This window comes from Epinephelus lanceolatus, chromosome 23, assembly GCF_041903045.1.
Source record: "Epinephelus lanceolatus isolate andai-2023 chromosome 23, ASM4190304v1, whole genome shotgun sequence".
NCBI lineage: Eukaryota > Metazoa > Chordata > Actinopteri > Perciformes > Serranidae > Epinephelus > Epinephelus lanceolatus.
This window is the reverse complement of record NC_135756.1, coordinates 7,381,705-7,409,039: the sequence shown is the minus strand read 5'-3', so window position 1 is coordinate 7,409,039 and position 27,335 is coordinate 7,381,705. Positions and strand designations below refer to the sequence as shown.

Sequence of the window (27,335 nt, the reverse complement as noted above, 5' to 3'; positions counted from 1 at the left end):
TTTTGGGTTTTTTTGTTAATGTTGACTGATTTACAGTGTTCAAAATAATAATAATAATAATAATAATAATAATAATAATAATAATAAAATAATAATAATATATGATTCTAAATTATAAAAAAACAGATACCAGATACCTCTCTTTTCCAATTCCACCCAACGCTAAAGAAGTTCACTTTAAAAATAATGAATTAGATTTACACATGTCATGGCTTCTCACACCAAAAGGTTTCATGTAGATTTGATTATTTTTACTGTCTGTAACTCAGACAATAAAACCTTAGAACATCTTTTTGTTTTCTCTTGCAATGTAACTAGAGCATTTTGGGACTTTTTTCAATAATGGCTGACCTATAATGCTCAAAATATTATGACTAAAATATTAAAATATAAAGTTTGTCCAACTGGAGGACAAGAAAGTAGAGTTTGGGATTAATTATTTAATTATTTTGGCAAAATATTTTATACACAAATGTCGTTTTTATAAACTAGCCCAATATTTCCTGTATTTCTATATGAATTAATTGTATGCAAAGAATATATATATATGTATGCATAGATAGATAGATAGATCGATAGATAGATAGATAGATAGATAGATAGATAGATCTTTTTTTTCAAATTTTATTTATTTATTTGTCTTTCATTATTTTTTTTATTTCTGCCTTGTTCGCTCAGGTATATTAAAACTGTATTCTGTATTCAAATGTCAGATGATGTGTCTTTTTTGACTGTAAATAAAAATAAATAAATACATTAAAAAAACAAAAAAAAACAAACAAGAAAACCCTATGCTTAAAAAAAGTGCTCGTGCCAGTTTAGAGCGCCTCTAGTGGGCGCGAGAGGCAGTGGACCAACCGTTTGGAACGGCAGGCAAGAAGATGGGGTGTAAAGTTAGCGGAAGTTAGCTAGCTAACAACAGAAATTGCCTTCAAAATAAAAAGTACACGCTTTTAACAATGTGTGAAACGGAATTTTAGCGACACAGCAGCATTTCTTGCGTTTATATTCATTCAAAATATACAGTCTAACATATGTGTGTGCTTACTTCAGTGGTTTACGTTATATTACAAAAAATACACCAGAACTTCTTCGACGATGGATTTATTTTGAAATGCGCAAACGGAAGTAGGACGTTTTGTCGTGTCCTGCTTGACGTTGTTGGGAAAAGCACCGTGGCTGAAAACTTGGGGAAAAATGGAAAAAGTAACAGGCGTAAAGAGTTTATCGGTGCATCCGCTGGCGAGATAAGGAACAACAGCGATGGATCTGCATGTTTTCTCTCTGGAGTGGTTTTCTAACTGACAATGGTGTCGACGGAGGGAAAAACGCAGATTTTCTCGCATTTCCATTGAAAGTAAATTTACTCATGGAGAAAGGAGCAAGTCGGGAGTCATGAGCACAGGTTTGTTTCGTGGGGGAGCTAACTTTACTTAGCTAAAATCCTGCTGTGCAAGCGCCTCTTTTGGCTAGATAAAACTAAATGCAAATACTTCAAGAGTTTATTCGCGTAAAGTGGTAAAAACTGCGCATTTTAACTGTCATAACGGACGATAGCATCCACTCTATTTTTTACTCTGTCTCAGTTAATTACAGTTTTTCTTAATAACAGCTTTCAAAAAGATATGAAAGAGGACAGGCTCGACCTCAGTGTGAGTGCTTTCTAAAAAACGCCATCATAACTCATAACCAGAAATGTCCTTTCCGTTTGATATTACAGCTACTGTTGCAGCTGGAGGGGGTTAAATCCTTTGTCTTAAAACATCTGTCCTGCTGTTGATGCAACAAGTCGGGCTCAATAGTAAGCTGCAGGGTTAACATCTCATAGAAAACACATTTAAGCAGCCTGGATAAAGAGGGATGCTCTCAGAGAAACTGGATATATATGATGGAGTTATTTTGATTGTTGGTCTTTCCACGACATGAGCGGTTTTAGTCCTGATACCTGGCGTTGCCCCACAGCGAAAACATAAGGCCAAACTCCGCTTAAAATATAGCCGTTTAATATTATTTCGCTTATTAGTAGATTTATATCCCCGAAGACATAGTTTATCAACTTTGATAGCATCGTTATCATGCACTGGCAAATTCGGCTTACATATAAAGGTTACAAGTAACATCTGGATAACGTTTTGAACCCATTCTCCTTTCTCATCACTGAATTATCACTTGAATTTTGGTAGCAATTTGTGTGAACCACTTCTTAAAGTCGAATTTTTCTAACAGGAAGTGTAAGCCGAATTGACAAGTGTGTGCCAATGTTTAGTAATAGTTGTTAATAACTGCCCCTTAACGTAGGTATTTCTGCTTTTCAGCGCATTGACTTTATATTGATTGATTTTTGAACAGAGTTTGGATCGAGGCTCTCACTGCCAAGGCAGAGCAGCAGCATGTACTGGGGGCAGAGCGGTTTTTTGGTCGTTGGCCTTTTCGGAAACATCCGCTCGATGACTCCACTTCTCGTGGTGTCGGCCAGCCAAGAGTTTGAGCCAGTAGAGCGGAAAATATCGCCTACAATCTCAATTCACAACTTTTTTATTAGTGGAGAGAGTCTGTTTTTTATTTAAAACTTTATTTAACCAGGTTAATCAGTGACATAGTGATTGTCTTATCTACTTCAAATATTAGTACAGCATTTGTATTTGTTTACAGGGTATATTTAGTAGCATGTGGCTTGAGAATACATACTTTACAATACACTTAAGTATAACTCAGCTCTGACAACAATATAAGTCTCTAACAGACATTAAAGGGAAACCATGACTTCTAGAAATGCCCAAACACAATCTGTCAGGAGCAGTTGACAGTAGGAGGACAGAAAATAGAAATATACCCATTATGATTATAATACTGCCTGCTGCTGGTGAAGTTTATACAATTTAATTAAGGCAAGAATTAAAGATATGCCAAGCATGCCAAGCTCTCTCAAGAACAGTAGGGAGGAAGCAAATTCAATTGTGAATGTGAATAGAATAATCCAGTTTTACTTTGTATTTGCTGCCATGACTAAGATGTAAGCCCCTCTGCACTCCTTTATTAGATAATTATTATACACAAAAATGGATGGTTGAGCAGATGTACAAGAGTAAATCCTCATTTTGATCCCTTTATTTATTTCACACGTTACTCCACCCCTCATTTCGTCCCCTCTGACCCGAAGCGTGACCCCTTGACCTGAGCATTAACCACAGCTCGCAGCTGTCGATGCTTAAAGTGTGGATGAAGCATGTTTTTAAATGTCATGTTGGAGTTGTGTGATTCATGTAAAAGGAAGTGTGAGTAAATGATTTTTGGCGTTTCTGTAAATCTCCTCCCTCTTCTCTACATGCAGGTGTGAAGAAGCCTCCATTAGCTCCCAAACCTAAACTCCCTGCCACCACCAAACCTTCTCCCCCGCCCATCGCCCCCAAACCGGGCCTTCTCTCCCAGTCTTCCGTCGTCTCCCAACCCTCCCCTGCCACCCTCAAGAGGACAAAACCGACTGTCGCTCCCAAACCGTGCATTCCCAAATCCACAGCCTCGTCTCCCCCTGTTTCACCCCCGCCGCCCAAACCCGGTGAACCCCTTATCCTATCTCAGGAAGCTTTGGGAGATAGCCTCTCGCTTCTCAACTCCAGGAATGGGATTTTATCAGAAGCGAACAAACGTGACTCGGATTACATCATTCCCACCTGCTCGTGTGGGCTGCAGGACTGTTCCCAGTGCCAGCGTCTCGAAAACGGAAACAGAACTGAGTTTGGAAGCAATTTGCAAAAAGGGCCGTTGCAAAATGGGATTTCTGCGGACGGGACAAGGCAGCAAGAGAAAGCAGAGAATTGGGAGGAGGGAGTAGCTGTGGAGAAGGGTGAAGGTGGAGGGATTAGCAGAAAGACGAGGGATAAACCTCAAAGACAGAGACACCTGGACAGGGTGAACAAAGAGGAGCAGAGAGCTTCAGAGACTTTAAAACACCAGGAAAGTGCTGCTGCTGATCCTGATGTTTCTAAAGCGGATGTACACATTGAGACCCAACGCAGAGATGTAACAGACTTTAAGTTGGCCTGTGATGTTGCAGGCAGCATCATTTTCTCCCCCGGCGTCGTTTCTCATGCTTCCTCTGCAGAGTCCTTTCAGGTAGACTGCAGTGAGCCTTTCAGCAAATCATCTCCTACCAGGATACACCCTGATCTGCAGGTCCCTGCTGCCCCCAGTAAGCCTCTCCCGGTCCCTCAGCCACGCAGACTTAAGAAGCCAGCCCTGGTGAGGCAGGATGGCGTGGAGGGCAGTGCCCAGGATCAGGTGACGGAGGAACAGAAACAAGGGCTTGACTTACAAGAAGATGAGGGTAAACTGAGTCTAGCTGGTCTGTCTCTCAGTTTGGACGGCGAAGAGCTCAAACAGGACACATGTGACGACCTTTTACCCCAAAAAGACTCAGGTTTGGAGGATGATGAGAAAGACGCACCCGTCCCCCCTCCTCGACAGACCTCCCTGTCACCTCGCCTTCACAGAACATCGCACATGCCCCCGTCTCTTAACAAAAACACCTCCCACTCCTTAGTGCAGCTCTCACATGCTGACTCAGTGAGCCACAAGAAAGATGGCGAGGAGCACCAGGTGGAGGAGGATGAAGAGGACGGGTACGGCGACTTTGAGCGCTACCCGATCACCCACAGCCTCCCAAAGCAGCTCAAACTCGGCTGTCATCCTCTGGTTAACGTGAGGAAAGCCTTTTCCACCGAGGATCAGCAGTCACCGAGGGCGCCGCCCAGGAAACCTCAGCGACACAGCCTCCCAGCGCCCCCTCTGCCTTCCATCTGCCCCCCTGCACCTCCACATGCTAACACCCCGATGAGAGAGCTGCCTGCGCCTCCTCAGGAGAAGGCAGCCTGGCGTTTCACCCGACCCTGCGTGACCTTCTTCAGCCGGCAGATGCCCACCAGGAGCAGCGTGCCGCCAAAGGGTCGAGCTCCAGCGCTGGGGGGGAAGCAGAGGGCGCAGTCCTTCTCTGCAGCTGACCTGGCAACCCGGGCCGACTCTCAGAAGAGGAGCCTCTCTTTCCGGAAGCTGCTGGAGCTCCGGCTGTCTGTCAAGATGCTGCCAAAGCTGCTGGCCAAGGGAGGGCAGTCCCTGGACTGTACCAGCGTGGAGTCGAACCGGGGGGAGAGAAGCCTGGAGCGGCCCAATAGCTGCATAGTGGAGTCTGATATCTGTGGTGAAAACGGAGATGGGTCAGTGGAGTACGAGAACGTGCCTTTGTATGAGGAGATCCCCGAGTACATGAACCTGCCGTTTCACAGTGGGAGGCTGGGCTGGTCACATGACCACGATGAAGACGATTCAGACATCTATGAGGTGCAGGATCCCTATCACAGGTGTCACGACCACGAGTACGAGAGGTACGGTACTTTACATGTTTAGAAGTTTGTAAAGATTTTGTGATTATTTTTTATAATGGATTAATCTATCTATTTTTTTAATATTGAGAAAGCTGCTCTTGATTGGTCAGAATTTCCATGTGGGAAAAATCCAGGAAGTAAAGCAAACGTTGAAGAAGAGTACGCTTGCAAGATAAATGTGACACTTTCTAATGTCACAATGGAGGGACAACTACGCAGGTTGATTTTAGTGCTGCACATCGTGGACTATATTGCTGTCATTGTTCATTTTAGTCAAACCAGGTCGGAACACGTTCTCACCACAAACGAAGCACACCAGAGTTCGTGTGTTACCGGACTGGTCTGGTTGTTTTGGTGCACACCTGAGTGTGATTGCTGTGTTCACACCTGCCCAAACGAACCACACTGAGGGGGCAAACAAGCTTGAGTTTGATTGAACCGAACCACAAACATTCTCATTTTACAGCTAAACAGTGCACTAAAATATGTTACATCTACTAAATGACCATTAAGTGATTATCAAAATAGTTGTTTATTTATTTTATCCACCAACTAATAGATTAATCTAATAGATATTCTAATAGATTATCTTGTCTTTACTCATCTTTCTAAATCGTCACAGGTGTGTTCTCTAAAGACAATTCATCATCTGAGTCAGAATAATCTCTCTATCTAATAGAAAATACTAAAACGTGTGTTAAACAGCTTTTATCAAAGAACTTTCCCAGCTGAGTTCAAGTAAAGAGACACTTTTATGCTGTAAACAATGGCTGTGTGTGTGTGTGTGTGTGTGTGTGAGGAAAAAAAGGAGCCTGAGAGTTGTCGTAGGCCGAGCTCCAGAGCCGCTGTACAAGTCCTGCTGCCACCCTGTAATTTCAGGTGACCCGTAGCTTCAGTGTGGGAACCTCTGCGTGCGACAGGTTGCACAGGTGACATTAGCGGTTCGCCTTTACAAGAGTGTGAAAGTCGGCCTTTGAGCCAGTGGCATTGGATTTGAATAGAACATTGATGTGCAGCAGGTCGGCCTGTTTTCCTGTGGGTTATTTTCAGTGGCCAGGGCAGGAAATGTCTGAGAATCGCAGAAACGCCACACAGCTCTCTAGAACAGGGAAAATAAACCTCCAGCAACCACCAGCCTCCTCCTCCTCAGCCTGCACGCCCTCGCACTGCGTTTAGCCTCTTCCTAACCTCATCACTCCACTTTTTCTCCTCTGTGTCTCTGGTTTGAGTTTAGTTCTCATCCCGGTGAATGAACAAGTTAGTCGTCTGTCAGTATCACACCTGTGAAGAAGCAGCAGTTTGCACATAGATGAATTAATAAACTTGACATGATTTATCGTGGGAAGATGAACAAAACATTTATTACTACAAAACCTCCTCAAGCAATGAACATGCTCCTGGCATACAAGGCAACAAATAAGACAGACAAGTCATAGAAACAAGAGATTGTAAAAGAAACGAATAAAAACATTTTGGTGTATAAAAATCAAGGAAATAAAAGACGTTTAAATGAACTTAAAACTCAAGTAAAATTAGGAAAGGCTCTCCGATAAAATTATGTTTTAAGATGAGACTTATAAGAGATCACTGACTCGGCTATTACCAAGATAATAAAAAAACAGAAAATAGACTAGAAGCTGAAACAACACAGCAGATAGCTCAAGTTGAACGTGGTGGCTCCTCAGAGCTCTGTTGCCAACCTCCGAGCTTCAATGGCTCGTGGAACTTTCGCCTCTTGTCTAAACCCAGCATTCTCACCTTGATGTGCTCTTAGGCACCACAGTTTGGCACTGATAGATTTAACATGAATCAGTACTTGGTAGTACAAACGTAATTCACTTGGGACCTTCATGTACCAAGATTGGTACCCAGCCCTACAGATGTTCCAATACCAATCTGACTACTTGGCACAATAATCACCTCTTCAGTGAAACATTGGCGGTGGTATTAAATTGATCGGCAACTAATAATTGTCTTTATAATTTGTTAATTTGGAACTTATTTTTCAATTAACTGATTAATTGTTTGGTAACTGAACTAAAGTTTCTAAAAAGGAAACTTATTCAGATAGCTTTTTTGACCAAAACCAGAAGACACTCCGTTGTGTGAGTCAGTTTGTTTTTTCTGGCCACTTGGGGCACCAGAACAAGCTTTAAGTACAACAATTGACATATCACCTTCTTAAAGTGATAGTAATCTTTCATTTGGAGTCATGTGTCTGGCCACCTGAGGAATTTAAGTCCAATGTTTACCTGTACTTTTAGCTCTCTTTTGGTCTCCACACCAACTCCTTCCTGGGGACATATGTCTCTTTAGCAGGTAAATGCTCCACTGTGTTCACCAGTGTGTTGCTAACTTTCTCTATTCACTGTGGAGTGCCGTTCAGGTGGTGTGCAGTGGGTTTATGGCAGAATGTTTCACTGTAAACGACACTGATGAGAGCAGTGAAGCAAAACAGTGAAGCTGAAAGAGGCTAAAACGATCTGTAGAGCTGAGTCGAGTGGTAATGCTCTGTGGGTTTGTGGCTTCAACTAGCCCTCTTCACAGTGGAATAATCAAAATAATAATGCAATCATTTGATCCATTTTAATGTAAAAATATTGATTTGTGCAGCTTTAAAGGGACAGTTCACCCAAAAATCAATCAACTTTTTATTCATTGGATTAAAATGTGCTATATTGGGATATGTATCATTAGGGGGATATGAAATGAACTATATCGGGATATGAGATTTTAGTCATATCGCCCAGCCCTAACCTGTAGTGCTCCTTATGAGTCTAGATTGTTTTGTTGTGAGTTGTAGAGTGTTTGAGATATCAGCAGTTTACTCAAGATAATCCACAGACCTTGTTGTGAGCAGTTTCATGTAGGAACTATTTTCTTTCTACTGAACTATACCCACCAGCTGTATCACCTCGCAGAAGTGCGCATCTACTCATGGACGAGATGCTTGTGTCAGCACAAGATGTAAACATTAATGGCGTCCTCTTCGGGTGGTCTGTAAAGTAGCTAGCTCAGGGGTGCTAGTTGAGCTAGCAGTAGATGCACACTTCCTTCTGCGTGGTGACACGGTTAATGGTTGTAGTTCGGTAGAAAGAAAATAGTTCCTACTTGAAACTGCTCAACAGGTAAGAGGAAAATATGGGATGAACTGTCTCTTTAAGAAACTAAAACTAGAGAATCTTTGGCATTTTGCTCCGTAAACCACTCAAATAGCTAATTAATTGCAAGAATTAGTGTGTTACATGTGTAAACTGAACAGCCGAGACATCACCAGCAGATTCCCCCTGTCCCATTCGTGCTATTAAGATCCCACTGAGCCACTCTGTTCTTGACATGAGGCCCAGGCAATGAGGAGCTGTTCCCATGATAGGTGCCATGCATCCTGTTTCCTCTGTCAGACTGTGGCACCACGAGTGATGAGGTCGAGGCCACGCTAGGTGCCGATGCGGCATGCTGGCATGAAATCGGCCGTTAAAACAATTAAGATGTACCCTGCTTCTTAATTCAGTCTGGTATGCAGAGTGGTTAGCCGAGGGTTCTGTGCTGGAGAGGAGGAAGAAGGAGCGAGTCAATCTGTAGTGTTTCCCAGGCATCTGAGCCTGTTAAGTTTATGTAAGTAGCCTCAGGCTGTAAACAAGTGGTGCTCTGTGCCTGATCCAGTGTGTTGGAATGCTCCACTATAGAGAAAGCATAAGGGAGAAAGAAGTTAGGAGAGGAGGGTGGGAAAGAGGAAGAGTGTGTGTTACGATTTAGGTAAAAGAAACTGTCGGGAGGCACATAAGAAAAACAAGGAAGTGGAGAGAGTGGGCGATTGCTGATGAGAGTGAAAGGAAATTTGAGGATTTTTGGAGTCCCGCAGTCTTTCCTATCTAATATTTATTCTGAGCCATCACCCTTTGCGCCAAACTTCTACAAGCTGCTGTACAGAGAGAGGTGTAAGGAGGGAGGAACAGCAGCAGCATGGCGGGGCTGAAATCAAATCACATTAATTCCTCCTCATTTCTTTGAAATCAGACAGTTTAATTGTACAGAGGAGATCAAAACATTAGTGACACACAAACACATGTTGGTGCTTGTACCAACCTGGCAGACAACACTTTTCGTGGGTAGAGCAGAGCCAGCATGTTGTCTCGCTGCCAGCAGCTCGCCTTAGAAAGACGCAGGTTTTAATCTGTTTGGTGGAATTAAAAAGAAAAAGAATAGAAGATACTAAAACACTGGTTCCAAAACTGACCCCTTTGCTATCATTGAGTAAACAGACGATCCCTGACTCCCTGACGACTAATAACCCGTAAAGTTAAGATAAATAATAACACAGTCGCTGCAGGAATTTTGTGTAACACATCATTTTGGATGAATTATGAGCAGATTATTTCCTCTGAATGTTGCATCAGAGATGAGTTTTCCTGATATTATTAGGAACCTTTCTTAACAATTCTTTGTATTATGCATTTTTTTAAATACTTTTTAACAATCAAATATATGTAACGGGCTGATTTTATTGACAAATTAAGTGTTTTTTACTTTTTCCTGACCCTTGGCCATTGTTCTGTTAGCTCTTTGGTTGTTTTGACTGCCTACTTTTCTAATACAGGACGAGGCTGTTTAGCTGAGGGTGAAGACTCAGTAGATATAGTTTGTGTTCAGGTGTTTACAGTGTCCTTATACTGTGAGAATTTTTTAAGTTTACATGTTTATTAATGATCTAAACTTTGAAAATAACAATTTAACTTAGTTTTTTTATGTTTATTTTTTATTTTTAAATGTTTTTGGGCCCATTCACCCTTTGAAGTGGGGTTGTATGAGGTACTTACCCACAGTCAGTGTATTACCTACAGTCAATGTAAAGAAGCAGGCAGGAGTACCATCACAAAGGCTGTGAACAGGGGCAGCAGCAAAATGTATGTAAGCCACCAAAAAAATTCAATATCACTTTAAGTGTCGCTATATTTAGAATATTTTCACCACTTTACCATCCGACCAGACAGTGATGTCCTACTGGAGCTCAAGCCGTTCATCGCTCTCTTCAAAGCCAGACTCCATTGAGAAAAACAGTGATTTATTATCACTGAACACAGGAGCTGCTGGTCTACTGCTGCCTCGATCAGTTAGCTTGTTTCTGTTCTTGCCCGACTTTGATGTTTTAAAGGCTACGTTCGGACTCACCAAAGTCACACAGCGACACAATCAAACTAGCTGATAGAGGCAGAGGTACACCAGCAGCTGCTGTGTTCTACGAGCCAAAATTGCTGGTTTTGTCAATGGAGTCTGGTGGTTTTGACAGGAGCGGAGATAGGGAACTGAAGCTCTTATCAGCTTCCCTTTTCGGAAAGGGCTATGTGACAGAAAAGTAAAGCAGGGAATATACTCTCAATATAGTGTAGACTTAAACTGATACTGATTTTTTTTTAGGTGGCTAAAATACATTTTGCTGCTGCCCCGTCCACAGCAATACGTTGCTTAACTTCTGTGTTGGTACTATGATAAGTACCTCATACAACTCCACTTCAAAAGATCCAAACTGTCCCTTTTTATTATTATTTTTGTGTCCATCAACTAATTGAATAACTGTCTAATTGTAAAAATGATAGCACGCAACAAATTGGATTCTTTTTCTTATTTTGGGGGGTTGTTTATGACCCTTTAATCTAATAATACTGTCCTAAACTCTGTCATTGATCAGTCTTGTCTATGTTTTACCTCACGCCGGGGATTTAAAGCTCAGATGTTGTCACGGTGTAATCATAATCTTCCACTGTACAACACCTCTACATGAGCTTCTCTCTTGTCCTGACTCACAGGCTTCCAGTGAGTCAAGACTAAGTGTGTTGAGTTCATCATAAAGTCCCCCTCTTGTACAAACCTTTAATCTTTATTCATCCAGGGAGTGTTTGTCTGGACTCACACTCCTCTGCAACCCTGCCCCGCTCAGCGTTCACACATTCAGACATTTCCTCTAAAGTGAAGCTGAATTCTGCTGCGTGTGCCGTGTTTAACCTCTGTCTCTGTTGAATGTGTGGTGTGTGCAGTGACTGGCTGGGGCAGGACGTCCACTCTGAGGAGGAGGAGATCCACAGTTCAGATGAAGAGGACAACAGCTCCGCCTCCAGTAAGGAACACCTGGACGAGGCGGGCCGACAGGTAATCACCTCGCGCCTGTGAGGGGAATTCAGTCAGTTTACAGAAATTCCTATAAAGTGATGACTTACTGAGGTATGGTTAAAACTGAAACTGAAACATTTGCCAGCACCGGATGACGGATCATTTCTGTGCTTGTTTAGGCCGCTACTAAAACCAATTCAAATGTTTCTGTATCAACATGCTACCAGTTTGCACCAGTGGAGTTGACTTATTACAGCACACATCTAGTTAAACATCCTTGTTCTTGTGTTTTTCTACAGCAGCTCACTCCTAAAACATAAACAGATGATTTTAGCGCAACGAAACAGCAGATTTTAAAAAGACACCCTTCTCCCGCAGCTCTCCCCTCTCTGTCCTAAGCCCCTCCCACCAGACGACTTCATACTGTAATCCATTGTTTCCCATACATTAGCCATTTTCTCATTTGATCTCTGAACAGTGTCCAGAGGATCACCTTACACACATGTAGCACACAACAGGAGATAGTCTGTGTCAGAACAGTTGTGAACTACTGGAAATACTCTCTTGGTTTGGGTGAGGGGTAATGCCCACACAGAGCGTGCAGGAGGCAGGACTTGATGCAGATTGCACCGTTGTCATGCAGCCAGGTCTCTTGCCGTTCCTTGAATTTGTCTGTCATTTCAGTTTTTGCCCGTATCGATGGAAGTTCCCAAATCTCGTCATCTCACAGGTTAGATATTTTCGTTGTCGTCCTCATGTAAACGATCCTTTATATTCACCCTTAGATGTTAGTTGTCTTCTGGTTTTGCGATAGAAACGTCGTGAACACTCCCGTCAACTACCTGCTCTATTAACAGCTGGGCTCAAATGGACATTACACGGACTTTGCACTGGGGAACTAGCAGCCGTTTAATGTCCAGCTGATTGGGAAGTTCTTACATACAGCTCCTCTGGGTAATGTTGACATAATTCCAGGTTTGCAGTTCATGTGTGAAAGGAGCTATTGATTAATCTTATTTCTTTATGTTATGCTTTATTTTTATTACTTTTTATGGAAAGAAAAAAGCAGACAAAACCAATAACAACAGGTGAAATGCTTAACATCTTGTAACACAGAAAATGAAAAGAAACAAGGTTACAGTGTAGTATCATGGATAATAGGTCCTTAATGTCCATGATCGTCTTTTAATGATGATCCTTAACTTTGATTCCTGGAGAGCCTGGGTACTTTTAAGGAAGAAGAAATCTTCCACTCATTCATAAGCTATAGTCCATTCGTTATGTCTTAATACTGAGGGGGGATAGAACAGAAATCTACAGAAGCGTATTGCATTCACTTGACAAATAAAAAAAGCCCTGTTTTTCTGAGTAATTTTTTCCCTGTTTTTCATGGTATTTTTTTCTGTTTTTCATGGTAATTTTTTTCCCTGAACGAGGAGACAAGATACTTCAAAATCTTGCGAGAAGCTCCCACCTGGCACCTGCAAGTGACCCCTGCATCCATGGTGACTCCTGCTCATGGATGTATTTTGCATCCATGCTCCTGCTTCTAGACAATTTCAACTACGGGATCAATAAGGGTAAGGCACGTAATTAGTTACAAACAGGGTATGATAATCTAGCTATGTTTTCGACTGCATCCTTCTAGTGTAGGCCTATCACTCAATGTAACAGGTTAGGTTAATAACAGGTTGTAACGTTAGCTGACAAACGTGTATGGGCATGATTTCAGTTGTCAGGCATTGTTACAACCTGTTACTAACCTAACCTGTTACATTGAGCGATAGGCCTACACTAGAAGGATGCAGTTGAAAACATAGCTAGATTATCATACCCTGTGTGTAACTAATTACGTGCCTTACCCTTATTGATCCCGTAGTTGAAATTGTCTAGGAGCAGGAGCACGGATGCAAAATACATCCATGAGCAGGAGTCACCATGGAAGTATCTCGTCTCCTCGTTCAGGGAAAAAAAATTACCACGAAAAACAGAAAAAAATTACCACGAAAAACAGGGAAAAAATACTCAGAAAAACAAAAAAAAATTACACAAAAAAAACAGAAAAATAAAAAAATTACTCAGAAAAACAGAAAAAATTACTCCAAAAAACAGGGCTTCTTGTATTTGTCAAGTGAATGCAATATGCTTCTGTAGAAATCCTCAAACAAAATAAAAATATCAATAAAAGATCACTTCAATGTCAAGTAACGTTTCCATTTTTCCAATATTTTTCACATCTTTAGAGGCATGTTTCAGTGAAAAAGTCAGTTGTTCCATAACATGAATATTCCTTAACTGTTTCTTTACCTAGCCATTTCCTGGTTATTGTATTATTATTATTTTAATCACTCAACGAATTTACTTAGCCCCTCCCCGCCCAGCTGTTGCTCTCTGTTTATCAGACCAAAAAGACGACATGAATTAGCTAGCTGCCTCACTCCCCGCTGCTGTGGACTGCTTCCCCAGAAGAGAGCAGGCAGCAGCTCAGGAGGTGGACCTTTAATTAATGGCTGTAGCGGCTCGAATTCTCTGGGTGTCACAGCAGGTTGGTGTCCAGCAGCAGCAGCACCTGGTCTAACCTGGGGTCTGTCTCTGGAGCTGCTGCCCGCTCAGCTCCCAACAAGGCGGTCCGTAGCGGCGGGGAGTGAGGTGGAGGACACACTGTGATGCAAGGCTCTCGCTTACATTAGCCTCCTGATCATGACCTTGAAGCAGAAAGCTAAACTGTTTCTCTCCATCTCTGAAATGGAGACTTTCTCTTTGATAAGTCCGTCTTCCTGTTTCTGGGTTGCTTTGCAGTGTAGGCAGTTGTTGCCAATGCTGGAATAAAAATGTTCTCTGCAGGATTGTCCACCATTTAATCAGGCTGTCACCATCTCAAGGGACGTGCATGCACATCTAAAATTGTAGGCCAGCCAATAGGAACACCCTCTCTTTGAAAAGACCTGTGATTGGGAAGTCTACTGTCATGGGCTAGATTTTCTGAAGCCTAAAAACAGAGTGAAGAGGAGGTGCCGAAGTCTTGTTTTCCCTCACACCACTTGAATTACAAGATGCTCAAAGTTTATTGTAGAATTTTTGCCCAGTGACGCCAAAACTAAACTGCCTACCTCATAGCATTTGTATAGGAATGATACTGTTTGAAGCGTTTTGATCCATATAAGCTGTTTATCACTGTAACTGTGTCACTTTATGTGGTTTCCACTGGCCCTGCCCACACTTTTCTGCTGGAGAAAAAACAGTCAACCATCAACTGTTACATGCCAGTCAGCAAGCCTTTCACACAACATGAGGTGGTGCAGAAGCTCTTGAGTCTGATGGACTATCCCACAGAGAGCACAAGTCAAGTCTTCACACACCAAACATCACGAGCACCAGACGAGACTAAAGTGAAGAACCTGTCAAGCTCCTCAGGCAATGGTTTATCTGCTCGCCTGTGGAGTTCACCTGCAGCAGGCACCAAGACTTGGTCCGCAAGGGTCATCCCGGCAAGAAAGTGGTATTCTCGTTGTCTGTCATGAACCACAGGAAGTTCATTTTCAGGCTCCTCTTCTCTTTGAAGACCAACAACTTCAAAGCTGCATTATTAACACTTTATCAGGCACCTGGTCTGGTTTGAGGTCTTTCTCATCAACTTGGAACTGACTCGTCTTGGTGCCACAGACCTCATCGATTTTATAACCTTGAGAATGATATAAGATGATAAACTACTTACATTTGGCTATTGCAGGAAACTACTTCATTCATTCATTCATTCATTCATTCATTCATTTTCCGTAACCACTTATCCTGTTGGGGGTTGCAGGCTGGAGCCTATCCCAGCCGACATTGGGCGAGAGGCAGGGTTCACCCTGGACAGGTCACCAGACTATCACAGGGCTGACACATAGAGACAGACAACCATTCACACTCACACCTACGGGCAATTTAGAGTCACCAGTTAACCTGCATGTCTTTGGACTGTGGGAGGAAGCCCACACTGACATGGGGAGAACATGCAGACTCCGCACACAAGGGCTCCCAGAACAAGGAACCCTCTTGCCGTGAGGTGACAATGCGAACCACTGCAACACTGTGCGAAACAAAACAGCAAACACACTGTTATGAGCCTAAAACGTGTTATTTGCCTGTTTTTTTACCAATAAAGAGTGGTTGTAGCATGTCAGCGACCTTTACATTTGAGTCCTGGTGTCAAAGTTATAATAAAAAGTGGGTTCATTGGTATTTGTATATACATCTTTTGCCATTTGTGTGGACATCAGTTCAAGATGGCCCCCAAATGAATCCCATGGGCCATGAGTCGACCTTGGCAACAAGAAAAATTCTTAACCAGACACCCTTAGGCCCTGATCTCACAGAAAGCACCTGGAGGCGCCTTTTTGTAATTGTTTTTAATGAGAATGAAGCTTTTTCCTTGCGGCATTTGCGCTGCTATGCGCCCCACGTTTTTGCCGGAGCGCCCTGAACTCCTCAAGTTGAAAAAACTTCAACTCAGAGTGGAAAAGTGCCCCATGTCATCTCTTTTTCGTCATCTTTTCTCCCATCGTCCAACTGGATCATTTGAGAGGCGGGCCTTCTGTGGTGGTCACGACAACAAGTTTACAGTTGGTAAACAATGGAGGAGAAACTGGTGGTAGCGGTTGCTGGATACCCAGAGCTATACGGCCAAACGATAGACAGCAGGTTGTCAAACTGTCCCTGAGTCATCTTAACATATGTCTGGAAACGGCCATCATGGAGGAGAAGCTCCTGGACCAACTGTTGGTACTCCCCATGACCCACCCTCTTTGTTAGGGTCTCATGTACCCACACAGATCTCTGTTTATCTGCTGACAGCCTCTCACCCTCAACCAGAGCTACAGACAGTACCCTCTGCCTCAACATGTCAGGAACTAGATACTGATTACTGTCAAATTGCTAAAAGAAATAAATGGTAGATTGATAACACGGGAAGGTTAGAATAAGGAGGTGAGTCTCTGGTTGCCTGGCATCAATAAAAAGTTGCAGCAAGAAAAGGCAGTGCGGTGTGCCTACGCTTTCTGTGTGATCAGGGCCAAAGAGTCCTAAAAAGCAAGGTCACAGGTATGTGGGAGCCTATTTCTTCTGCTAGACCATATGTTTGTCATGTAATGTTTCCTGAACTCCAAGTTGGGAACTGCTGCGTTGATGTAGCTGCTTTTATTCCCACTTCAGAGATGAGGAAAAAACTGCCGAAATGTCACTGCCTGAGTAGGAGGATCGCCAGAGAAACTCATAGGAAAACCGACTCCTAACTGTTTGCAGACATGATGCCAACGTGTAAAACTGGCAGAGCGTTTACAGATTACAATGGAAGTCTCATATCTCCGCCGGTGACTAAAGCGTCACTGGAGCCACTGGAGATTGTGTGCACGTCTGCTGCCAAGTGTGTTCATTACAGCTCTGCAGAAGTGTGTGTGTTGGGGGGAGGGGGGGTGGTGAGCAAACACAGAAGAGTTACAGGTTCAGGAATAGCTCCCTCAATGAGGTTTTTTTTTTGTTCGTCCTGTGTGACCCTCTCTATGATTCTGTCAGCACCTGTGTCTGATGCCCCACAAACCTCCAGGGTATCACAAATACAGTCTCCGATAGGACCAGTAGGACATTTCAGTCGAGCAGGGGGGGGCAAGGCTGCTGTCCAAATTAAGTCATTGAAAGACCGCCCCATTACCATTCAACAACACACACCACGAGAAAGACACAGGGAGAGGGGAGAAAGAGGGAGAAGAGAAAGGTCGGCGCTCTACTTTCAGGCCTGATTGAGTTGTTGTTTGGACGGCTGTAAACTCACTTCTGATGGTTTGACAGAGAGAAACAGGATCAGAGTGATCATGGTGATCTGCAGCGAGCCTGTGAGTGTACACTGATGTGTTTAAGTCAGCCGCTGTTGGCATTTCTGTCTCTGAACTGTTTGTGTTTCTGCCCTTTCAGCAGGAGGATGAGATGAAGAGGAAGAAGGTGGTGCACATCGCCCAGGAGATTATGAGCTCCGAGAAAGTGTGAGTGGTTTTACAATGAAGCTGGAACACGTAACATCACTCCTGAAGCAGAATCTCAAATGTGCTGTGTTTAATGTTTGTCTGACTGATGTATTTCTGCTCCCGTATCAGGTTTGTGGACGTCCTGAAGCTCCTTCACATAGTAAGTGTCGTATTTATTCAAGAGTCTCATTAAAGGAACAGTTGTTTCAGCAGCCTGACATAATAAATCACACTGTATGTTTTGTTCCCCGCGCCGACACTGGGATTGTTTTGAATGGCGTTCAAAGCTTTTTTCTTTCTCAGGGATGGACCTGAATTAATGAGGTTCAGGCTGGTCCTTGCTCCAGTGCCCGTACAGAGCTGAATAATGCTGTTACTTCACGGCTGAGGCTTTTAAAGTTGCTGTGTTGGAGGGTTTTGGTTTCCTGGGGGCGGCAGTGGGCAGGTAAACGACGGCCACAAATAGGGAGGCGGCACTTTGATCAGACACATTATGGGGAAACACTGTCAGGCAAGAGTGTGTGTTTGTGTGTGTGTGTGTGTGTGTGTGTGTGTGTGTGTGTTTTTGCAAGAGAAGAGAGCATGAGTAAGACTTCAGTTGAGGTTTGGCTCTCTTGAGGTGAAGCAGGGAAGTTCGTCTGGTGAATTTAAATACCAAACGTTTGTTTTCCAACTTTTCCAACTCCAACAAATCAGTGGGATAAAATGGGCAAAACAATATTTTCACTAATATGTATAAGGCAATATCTTAGTGACACACATTCACATGTATTTCTGCTTTATTTTGATGACAGTTTCGGTCAATTTGTTTTTTGTTTCGCAGTCATTACAGTTTGATAGCTTTCTTGAAAGTACCCTTAAAGGTATACTATGCAGAATTTTCCAATAAAAAAACAATATATAGACTCAATTACAAACAGTTATCCGTCTCAATCATCACTTATGACCCACTAGAAGTGTATGGTGGTGTATTTGTTTGAGGAGACTCTGCACTCTGCCTGTATTTTCTTATTCTCTTTTTACTTTATGTGTCCGGGGCATTCATAGTCATTAGTTCAAGGTCTGGACAGTTTTATATATTCAGCGTCGTACTTTAGTTTGGCCATGTCGCCAAGCTAGTTTGCTGTCTCTGTCAGGTGTCTGAATGATAGTCATACAATCGACGATCCAACCCTCTGTGCAGGAAATTCACTGTACTTCAAAATAAAGTGTGTTTTATTATAAACTTAACACATTCACAAGTCACTTACAGTCCATACAGAATGGACCTGTCACCCACTTTTGGGAACCAGTGCTCCAGGTTGTCTAGTTTCATATCTTTGCGCTAGCTTGAAAAATTAGCACACCACAGCCTCTTGAGCTATTTGTTGCAGTTGTATCAGGGTGGCCACGGTTCTTCCTTTTGGTCGCCACTGTCTTCATCCCCGTCCTCTCCGTCAGTGCTCGCAAGAGAAAGTGAAAGTCAATTTCACTCGCGTTTGGAACGGGCTTTGTCCACAGATTAAATCTTAATTAAAACAATTGATATGTGAGTTACAACAGCATATTAGAATAATAAAATAGTTGAAAAATAACAAGAGCTAACGCAACAGAAACTGCTCGGGTAAATACATATTTTTACAGCTTTAAAGATAAGTGTATCGATTGGTTATTATTTCAGTCCAGTGTCGTCTTTTTGGGTCTTGTATAGAGTCCATTTTTCCCATTTTCTTCCTCGTTGTGCTTTTTGTAGTCTCAGTATGTGTCAGTTTCTCCGTTAAAAAGATTTCGTCCACAGTTATTAGCCATCGGTCACTTCCTGGTGATAACTTTCTTGCTTCCTACTAGCAATATTATTTTCAAATATCTTACACTAGCAATAACATTTATATCCAGTTATTTTCCCACATTTCCAAAAAAACATGAGAGAAGTCTACATCAAAAGACCCACACTCTCGCCCACATTTCTGCCAACTACGAAGATGCTTACTTTTCACTTTTGGTGTAATAAAGAAACCAATCAGATTCTTCCATGAGAATTCCTTCCAGGTTCGCAAATTAGTGGTTGAATGGTGTATCTTCCACATATTATGCCAATCTTCCGTTATCCCTTTATTAATCTACAGCCAGTGTAAGAAAATATGAAAATAGTCGCCTATTAGTACCAAGAAATATTTTAAAAAGGGACTTTTACTGCACTGAAAATATGTATTTTCATGTCATGTGTGGCGGTGTGTACAGAAATCTTAAGACAGTGGCAAATACGCTCCTCAAGCTGCACATCTCTCTGTTTTGAATGAAGGATAACAGTAGCCATGTGACTGGATGACGTCTGGTTTAGTTTTTTTTGTGTGTGTGTGAAATTGCATGGAAACATGTTTTACTGTACACACTGACATGAGCAAAGTAAGGTTGTGACTTCTATTGTCAGTGCTTGTAAACTTGGCTTGTAAAGCTACAATATATTAGCGTACTTTTAATCTGTTTTAGTTGTGACATTGACAGAGGGAAACTCTGCCCTCATATATGTTTATGCTTCTGTAGTGGGTCTGTCCTGAGGGGAATCACAGGTGAGTGGGGTCGAGAGTCCACCTGTCTGGCCGCCTCAGACGTGGCTTTAGTGGAACCCCCCACAGGATTAGTAAAGAACGTCGCCCCGTGGCTGAAGGGGGAGGGCGAGGCGCGACGCTCTGTCCAAGAAAAGAGGTCAGATCGCATTCTTCTCTGTGTGCAGACGGCCCGGCCGAGCAGCAGCTGCTTCCTCAGGCCACAGAGACGACCTCCAGACACACACATACCTTAGATAATCCTCTGTGTGTGTGTGTGTGTGTGTGTGTGTGTGCAGTGTGTGTTGTGTGTGTGCAGGTGGGCGCGTGGGTTGGTGGCTGTGTTTGTTCATACTTGTGGCGAGTCGTCCAGCTGAAGTGTTTACATTTTTTTGTCCCTTTTTTGAAGTTGGTTAAGTTGTGGCCGATGTTCATGTGCGTTTGTGAATAATAAGATGGCGGTTTGTCAGTTTACCTGAAAGTGGGCAGTTTATAATTTTTACCATTTGTGTCATAAGAGTCATATTCAAGAACAGTATTATTGATTTAGGAGCCGGGATAATAGTGCATGATAATTAATACATCATGATGTAATTTAATGGGCTGAACTTGTGCAGCCAAACCCCCAAATCTTTCTTTAAAATTTATATTTTTGCTTGTTCTTTGTTTGTTGTTTTGGCATATGGAAAAATCGAGACAGCTTAATACCGCAATATTTTTTTGTGGCAATATTGCATAGATACACGGACACCAGGTATTGATTTTTTTTATTTCATAAATTAAGCAGGATTTATACTTGTACATCAGCTCTACGCTGTAGCCTACACTGTTGTGAGCATTTATACTTGTGCAGTGGTGTGTCTGTGTCACTCTGCAGTTACACCTCCAAAACACTAGTCGGCAGCGAGGTTTCTGTGAAGTGCTGTAAAGTTTAGTTGATTCAAAACACACATTAAACACACATTAAACATGGCTTAATAGAGACAATTTCAAACACAAGTACACAAATCAGCTTCACTATAACTCGCAGCATTCACAGACAAACACTTGTCTTTATCTGGACACATTTTCCCCACAAATACAACATGCTAATGTTTTTAGCACAAGCCTATGGCATTTTACATTGTATAAATTAGCCTAGCAGCTAGTGGACTTTTCCTCTACTCATATGAAGCCAGGAACAACAGCAACATTTAACAAAGGTAATGTTACAAAATTCAGCTCCATTACAGCTCACAAGGTTCACTGACAAAACAACTGTCTTATACTAAACACGTTGTCCAAACAAATACAACATGCTAACGTTATTAGCACAAGTCTGGTATTTTACATTGTATAAATTAGCCTAGCGACAAGCGGAGATTTCCTCTGCTCATATGAAGCCAGGATAAATCACACACAAGACTTAAAATGCTATTTTTGTGGAGGATTTATTGTCTTCACAATTTATTGTTTCTTATCTGTGAAATTAAAGTAAATAAAAGCTTTGTTTCCACTGAGGGAAATGGTTTCAGCTTACAGAAACAGACAGGAGGTCTGTGTCACTGACACGTGTAGTTACATTTCTGGGGAGGTGGATGTCAGGCTGCAGCATAGGGTATGGCGCCGATTCGAAGCAGAAGTATAAATCCTGCATTATTGATATTGAAAGAAAGAATTAGTCCCTCAAGGGGACTATTATTATTTTACAGATTACACACACACACACGCACAAACAGAACCTTTACACATGCATTGATGGAGAGATGTCAGAGCGAGGGGGCAGGCCATGCCTTGCTCAGTGGAGCATGAACTGGCATCTCTCCAGCTACCAGTCCACACTTTGCGTTTGGTCAGTATGGGGGCTTGAACCAGTGACCCTTCAGTTCCTAAGCCATGTTCACACAGACTGAACTACTGCCATCCTGTTGCAAATACAAATGAAACTTTTAAAGCCCACTAGAATGGTAGAAAAGGTTTGCGCACACTTTCATCTATGCAGTGTTTCACTTTATTGTTGAGCTTTCAGTCATCAGAGCGTACATAGGAAGCACACAAAGCCACCTAGAATAAAATCAATAGCTTTTTCAGTCCACTTGATACATGTTGATGCAATAAAAACGACTCTGTATCTGTAATAAATGTAGGGGGTTAAACACTTAAGTGGTTGGAGAGTGTGAGTGTCACATGTTTTTTACTGCTAAATGAACTCTGCTGTCACCTGAAAGTTAATGTTGCAGTACATTGAGAGAGAGAGAGAGACAGAGACAGAGAGAGAGATCACATATTAACCAGGACACTGGGATCCTGCGTGGCCTTCCTGCTTCCTTCCAGGTGGATGTGTGTGTTGGCACTCTGAATGGTCAAGAGTGCTGAGTCGGCTGTGTGTGGCTGCGTGTGTGTGTGTGTGTGTGTGTGTGTGTGTGTGCAGAGGTGTGGGGGAAGGGTAGAGGAGGGGGCAGTTTATGAGGTGATATCCAGGTGTTCCTGTTCAGCTGCAGTACATGTGTATGTTGTCATGCCTGTGTCACCCCACCCTGTACAGCTGTGCTTGTAATAACGACGGTGCTCACCCTCTGTGTCCTCTCAGGACTTTCGGGATGCTGTTGCCAAGGCAACCCGTCAGAATGGGAAGCCGGTGGTGGATGAGCGGATCCTCAGTCAGATCCTGTATTACCTGCCACAACTCTATCAGCTCAACAGAGACCTGCTGAGGGAGCTGGAGGACAGAGTGGCACACTGGTAAACACACACACACTATAGCACCAACAGTAACCCTTCAGACATGGTACCTAGACCCTAGTGTTTCCACCACAAACAGTCCTCTTAAACGTGGGCGGGGTTGTTGTGCCAGTAAATCATCTGGACAAACTACAATGACCAACTTCCACACACTTGTCCCTCTCACCTCACCTAGTATCTCTACATCACATCTCACCCTGACCCCTGCAGCTCTCCTACTCCTTCCTGAGGAGGTGCAGCTTACAGTTTGAATACCCCTTAATTAAAGCACTTACATAAGGGAGTTTAAACAAAGGTGAACGCTGAAGTTTCATCCAGACTGTCTGCTGTAGGAGTCAGATGTTATATTCTGCAGAGCTGCTTCCTGTTTCAATACTGACTCTCTGTAATTGCTGTCATTGTGCAGGTTCACTGTGCACTTAGAGTTTTAATGGACAGTTTGGGTGCATGCATCTTCTTTTTCTCTAAATAAGTGTTTTGTACTTTGTGGTCAACTGGAGGTTTGTTTACAGCCTCTCAGGTCATGTTGGTCACGCTGCTGCTCTGCTGGACTCGATTTTGGAGAAGAATAATATTCAAAGTTACATAAAAATGTAGTCGTTTTCCATTAAAGGAAGTTGTTTAAGCTCAGGAAGCAGTAGCTTTAATAACAAGTAGGTACAAGACATTTTAAAAAGTACATATCAGTGAACATTTTTCTGTCACCGATCACCAACTTGAGCTCTTTCCCTCTTCATCTCCTGCTGGTTTCAGGAGCGATCACCAGAGACTGTCGGACATCTTTGTCCAAAAGGGTCCTTATCTGAAGATGTACTCCACCTACATCCGGCAGTTTGACAACAACGTGGCTCTGTTAGATGAACAGTGCAGGAAAAACACCGCATTCGCCGCTGTTGTCAGAGAGTTTGAGGTAAAGCTGGAAGCACAGTTGTCTGTTTGTTTTCGTAGGCTGCATACTCCTCGACTTTTAAGGCTCTCAGCTGTTAAACTTTCTGATAATTAGCTTGAACATTCACTGAAATGTGTGCAAGTTATTACGTTGCTGCCGTGTCAGCTCTGCTCGCATATAGCTGTTAGCTGCCCTGTTAGCATGTCCAATAGGCACAATGCAGTAACACACAGATAACATAGGTTTGCATACCCCACTGACCCTGTTAACTCATCCTCAGTTGCACCTGACAGGTTTGTTGCAGCTCATCACGAAGGGCTCATACTCTTTCTTGTATGTTCTTAATTATATTAATGCTAATAAGTAAAAGAAATATAGTTTTATTCCAACTCAAAAGGTGTAACTGACTCTTCCTGTAGTTCATGTGTCTGCAGCTTCGACCCAGAATCCGCCAGTAGCAGCCGTCTAAACTCTCTCCACGTGTCTCAAACAGCTGATTGGAAGCTTCAGTGTCTGTGTTTGTTTTTGTGTCAGACGAGTCCAAGATGTGCCAGCCTGGCTCTGAAACACTACCTGTTGAAACCAGTGCAGAGGATCCCTCAGTACCAGCTGCTGCTCACAGGTACAAACACCACGAAGCATGCTCACTCCTCCTTCTGGTCTCTTTTTACAGACACTGAAGGTCAAAGGGTTTATTGAATCAAGGCACTCCTTTATTGACAGCACATGAATGAATCCTGGGGCTCAAGTCTTTGTTTTGGTGCCATACTGGCACCCAGTGGACAGAACCAGTAAAGTAAACCTGAGGAGCACCAGTTTGACAGGAGGGTAAAAGGTTGCATCAATAAAAATGTCTGGCATCTTGTAAATTTCCATTGGCAGACAGCCTCTCCGTCCATTTCCTTCTGTGGCTGTCTTTGTACCCAGCTGTGGCGAGATGTGAACACTATGCACCTTTTTTCGCTCAAAGTTCACTGAAATGTCTTCTCCAGATTATCTGAAGAACCTCCCAGAGGACTCAGAGGACTATAAAGACACACAAGGTCAGATGAAGGACAATACTCCCCATTAGGATGATTATCTGTGCTATACATGGGTAGAACATGACAAACACTAAAGATTTATCTTTGCTCTCTGTGCAGCTGCCCTCAGCATCGTGAAAGAAGTGGCCAACCATGCTAATGACATCATGAAACAAGGGGTAAGAACATATTCCACACAAAGCTTTTAGTTTTGTCTACTTCTGTTTGGGACAAACATGACTTACAAATAAAAAAATAAATGAAAAAATAAATAAATATGGAAATATATAAATTAAGGAATAAATTACAGAAATAAAAAAATGCAATAATAAATAAAGGATTAAATTGATAATACAGAAATAAATGTATAAATAACTAAACGAACAAATAAATACAGGAATAAATACATGGATAAATTCAGGAATGCGTGAATACATGTGTAAATAAAATAAAGAATAAATAAATAAATACAAGGATGAATAAGGAAATAAAAAATGCATTGATGAATAAATTAATGAATAGATAAAGGAATAAATAAATACAGAAATTTAAAAAAGGATTAATAAATACAGAAATAAATAAATAAACAGGGATAAATATAGAAAAGAAATGCATTAATAAATAAATAAAGGAATAAATAGATACAAAAAAAATTTACATAAAAATACAGAAAATAAATGTAGTTGAAAAGAGATGTAGAAATAAATTAATTTTAATAAAGCTAAATAAAGATTTTTATTTGTTTATGTCCTGTTTAATTATTAACTTTACTTATTTGTGCATTTATTTTTTTTTTCATTTATGTCAACGTGTATTTATCTATTTATTATTATCTATTATTTTATTTATTTATTTATATATGCATTTATTTATTTCTGTATTTACTTATGCATATATGTATTTATTCTTGTATTTATTTATTTACTAATATTTATTTATCTATGTATTTATTCATTCTTTTATTTAATAATTTGTGTATTTATTTATTTATGTATTTTTTTCTGTATTTATTTTTTCATGGATACTTGGGCCTTTTTTTGTCCTCCATACACTTCAGCCTCATGTTTTTCTCCTCACCTCCTGGATGTTGTTGTTTTCCAGGATAACTTCCAGAAGCTGATGCAGATCCAGTACAGTCTCAACGGTCACCATGAGATCGTTCAGCCAGGCAGGGTAAGTCATGAAACCAAAGTTCATACCTCAGTTAGTTTTGTCATGGTGGGAGAATTTTCACACAGGTGTAAATTCTGTCAGAAGACTGCCAAATACCAGTTAGTGATATTTTAAACTGCATTTGTTTGCCTGTGTTTAACAAATATAAAGGTGATGCAGAAACATTCAATTTTAAGATTTTATGCAGGAATCTCTTAAGTTTTAGAAAGCACACACGGCACAGCGCAGACTAGTGTGAGCTTCAGAGGAGGATCATCAACATGAAAACACCCAAATGAATGTTTATGCAGAAAAAAACATACCTAACACTCAGAAGTATTTATACTAAACACAAGTACCTACTCCCACCATCACACCACCCTCTTCTGTGCTTCTGTTTTATGCACTGATTATTTTTAACTGTCTTGGAGGGTTATTATTTCGCCCTTGGGCTCCACGTACTGTTGGTGTTATTTTTAAATTCAGACCAAACACATCTGTATGTGCAGGTGTTTCTGAAGGAGGGAACTCTGATGAAGCTGTCCAGGAAAGTCATGCAGCCGCGGATGTTCTTCCTGGTGAGAGACAAATGGAAAATCAAGCTTATGTTATGCTTTCATAATTCTCTTTCCTGTCTTTCCTTTTAAAACGGAGTTGATTTAAATGTGTTTATATCGTCTTGTACCTCCCTTAAAATCTGACTGAATGTTTTTCCTAATGTGTCTTCAGTTTAACGATGCACTCATGTACACCACTCCGGTCCAGTCTGCCCAGTATAAACTCAACAGTGTCCTCTCTCTGGCTGGGATGAAGGTTAGAGACACACTGCGAACACACCACACCGTGATGGAGGCACACTCATGTTTTGTTCTAATCCTTCTCATGTTTGGTGTTGATTTAATTTTCATATTTGATTGCAAATTATTGAGGCTGCAGCAAAACTGTTGATGTATTTTAAATGCGTGTGTTTCTGTGTGTGTCTTCCAGGTGAGTAAGCCCAGCCAGGAGGCCTATCAGAATGAGCTGAACATCGAAAGCGTTGAGCGCTCTTTCATCCTGTCTGCCAGGTCTGCACTCTTTGTAATCAGCACACTCTGCTCATAATAAGCTGCAGAGATTTATACATTTAATTGGTTTTGTTCGCTGTAGCTGAAGGTCCTGGTGTATTCTGTGCTTGCAGCTCGGCGACGGAGAGAGACGAGTGGCTGGAGGCCATCGCTAAGGCGATAGACGACTACACAAAGAAGAAAATAACCTTCATATCAAGTCGAAGCCAGGAGGAGGTGACGCTATAAATCTGTGTGGGTGTATTTTATAATTTCACTCTGTGTGTGTCCGTGTTAACCCTCGATCTCTCTCGACTCAGGCGGAGGGTGTTGTCGACAGCGGGGCCCCGTTGGGTTCAAAGGCGCCCATCTGGATCCCAGACCTGAGGGCCACCATGTGCATGATCTGCACCTGCGAGTTCACGCTCACCTGGAGGAGGCATCACTGTCGCGCCTGTGGCAGGGTCTGTACCGCTGTGACTGACACTGCTAATACAA

The 27,335-nt window shown here is 42.1% G+C and overlaps 1 protein-coding gene across 1 annotated transcript in view; it reads left to right on the top strand.

Annotated features, from left to right (window-relative positions):
* Window positions 1–1,264: 1,264 nt before the first annotated feature.
* Window positions 1,265–27,335, top strand: part of fgd6 (FYVE, RhoGEF and PH domain containing 6) — a 31,777-nt gene continuing 5,706 nt past the window's right edge. Inside the window, exons 1-16 of the mRNA XM_033615272.2 lie at window positions 1,265–1,405; window positions 3,332–5,378; window positions 11,411–11,522; window positions 17,433–17,500; window positions 17,612–17,642; window positions 22,577–22,728; window positions 23,482–23,638; window positions 24,152–24,239; window positions 24,610–24,660; window positions 24,760–24,818; window positions 25,741–25,812; window positions 26,301–26,369; window positions 26,521–26,604; window positions 26,779–26,858; window positions 26,972–27,074; window positions 27,158–27,301. Coding sequence (XP_033471163.2) covers window positions 1,396–1,405; window positions 3,332–5,378; window positions 11,411–11,522; window positions 17,433–17,500; window positions 17,612–17,642; window positions 22,577–22,728; window positions 23,482–23,638; window positions 24,152–24,239; window positions 24,610–24,660; window positions 24,760–24,818; window positions 25,741–25,812; window positions 26,301–26,369; window positions 26,521–26,604; window positions 26,779–26,858; window positions 26,972–27,074; window positions 27,158–27,301 — 3,327 coding nt within the window. The 5' untranslated portion in view covers window positions 1,265–1,395. The remainder of the gene's footprint in view (window positions 1,406–3,331; window positions 5,379–11,410; window positions 11,523–17,432; window positions 17,501–17,611; window positions 17,643–22,576; window positions 22,729–23,481; window positions 23,639–24,151; window positions 24,240–24,609; window positions 24,661–24,759; window positions 24,819–25,740; window positions 25,813–26,300; window positions 26,370–26,520; window positions 26,605–26,778; window positions 26,859–26,971; window positions 27,075–27,157; window positions 27,302–27,335) is intronic.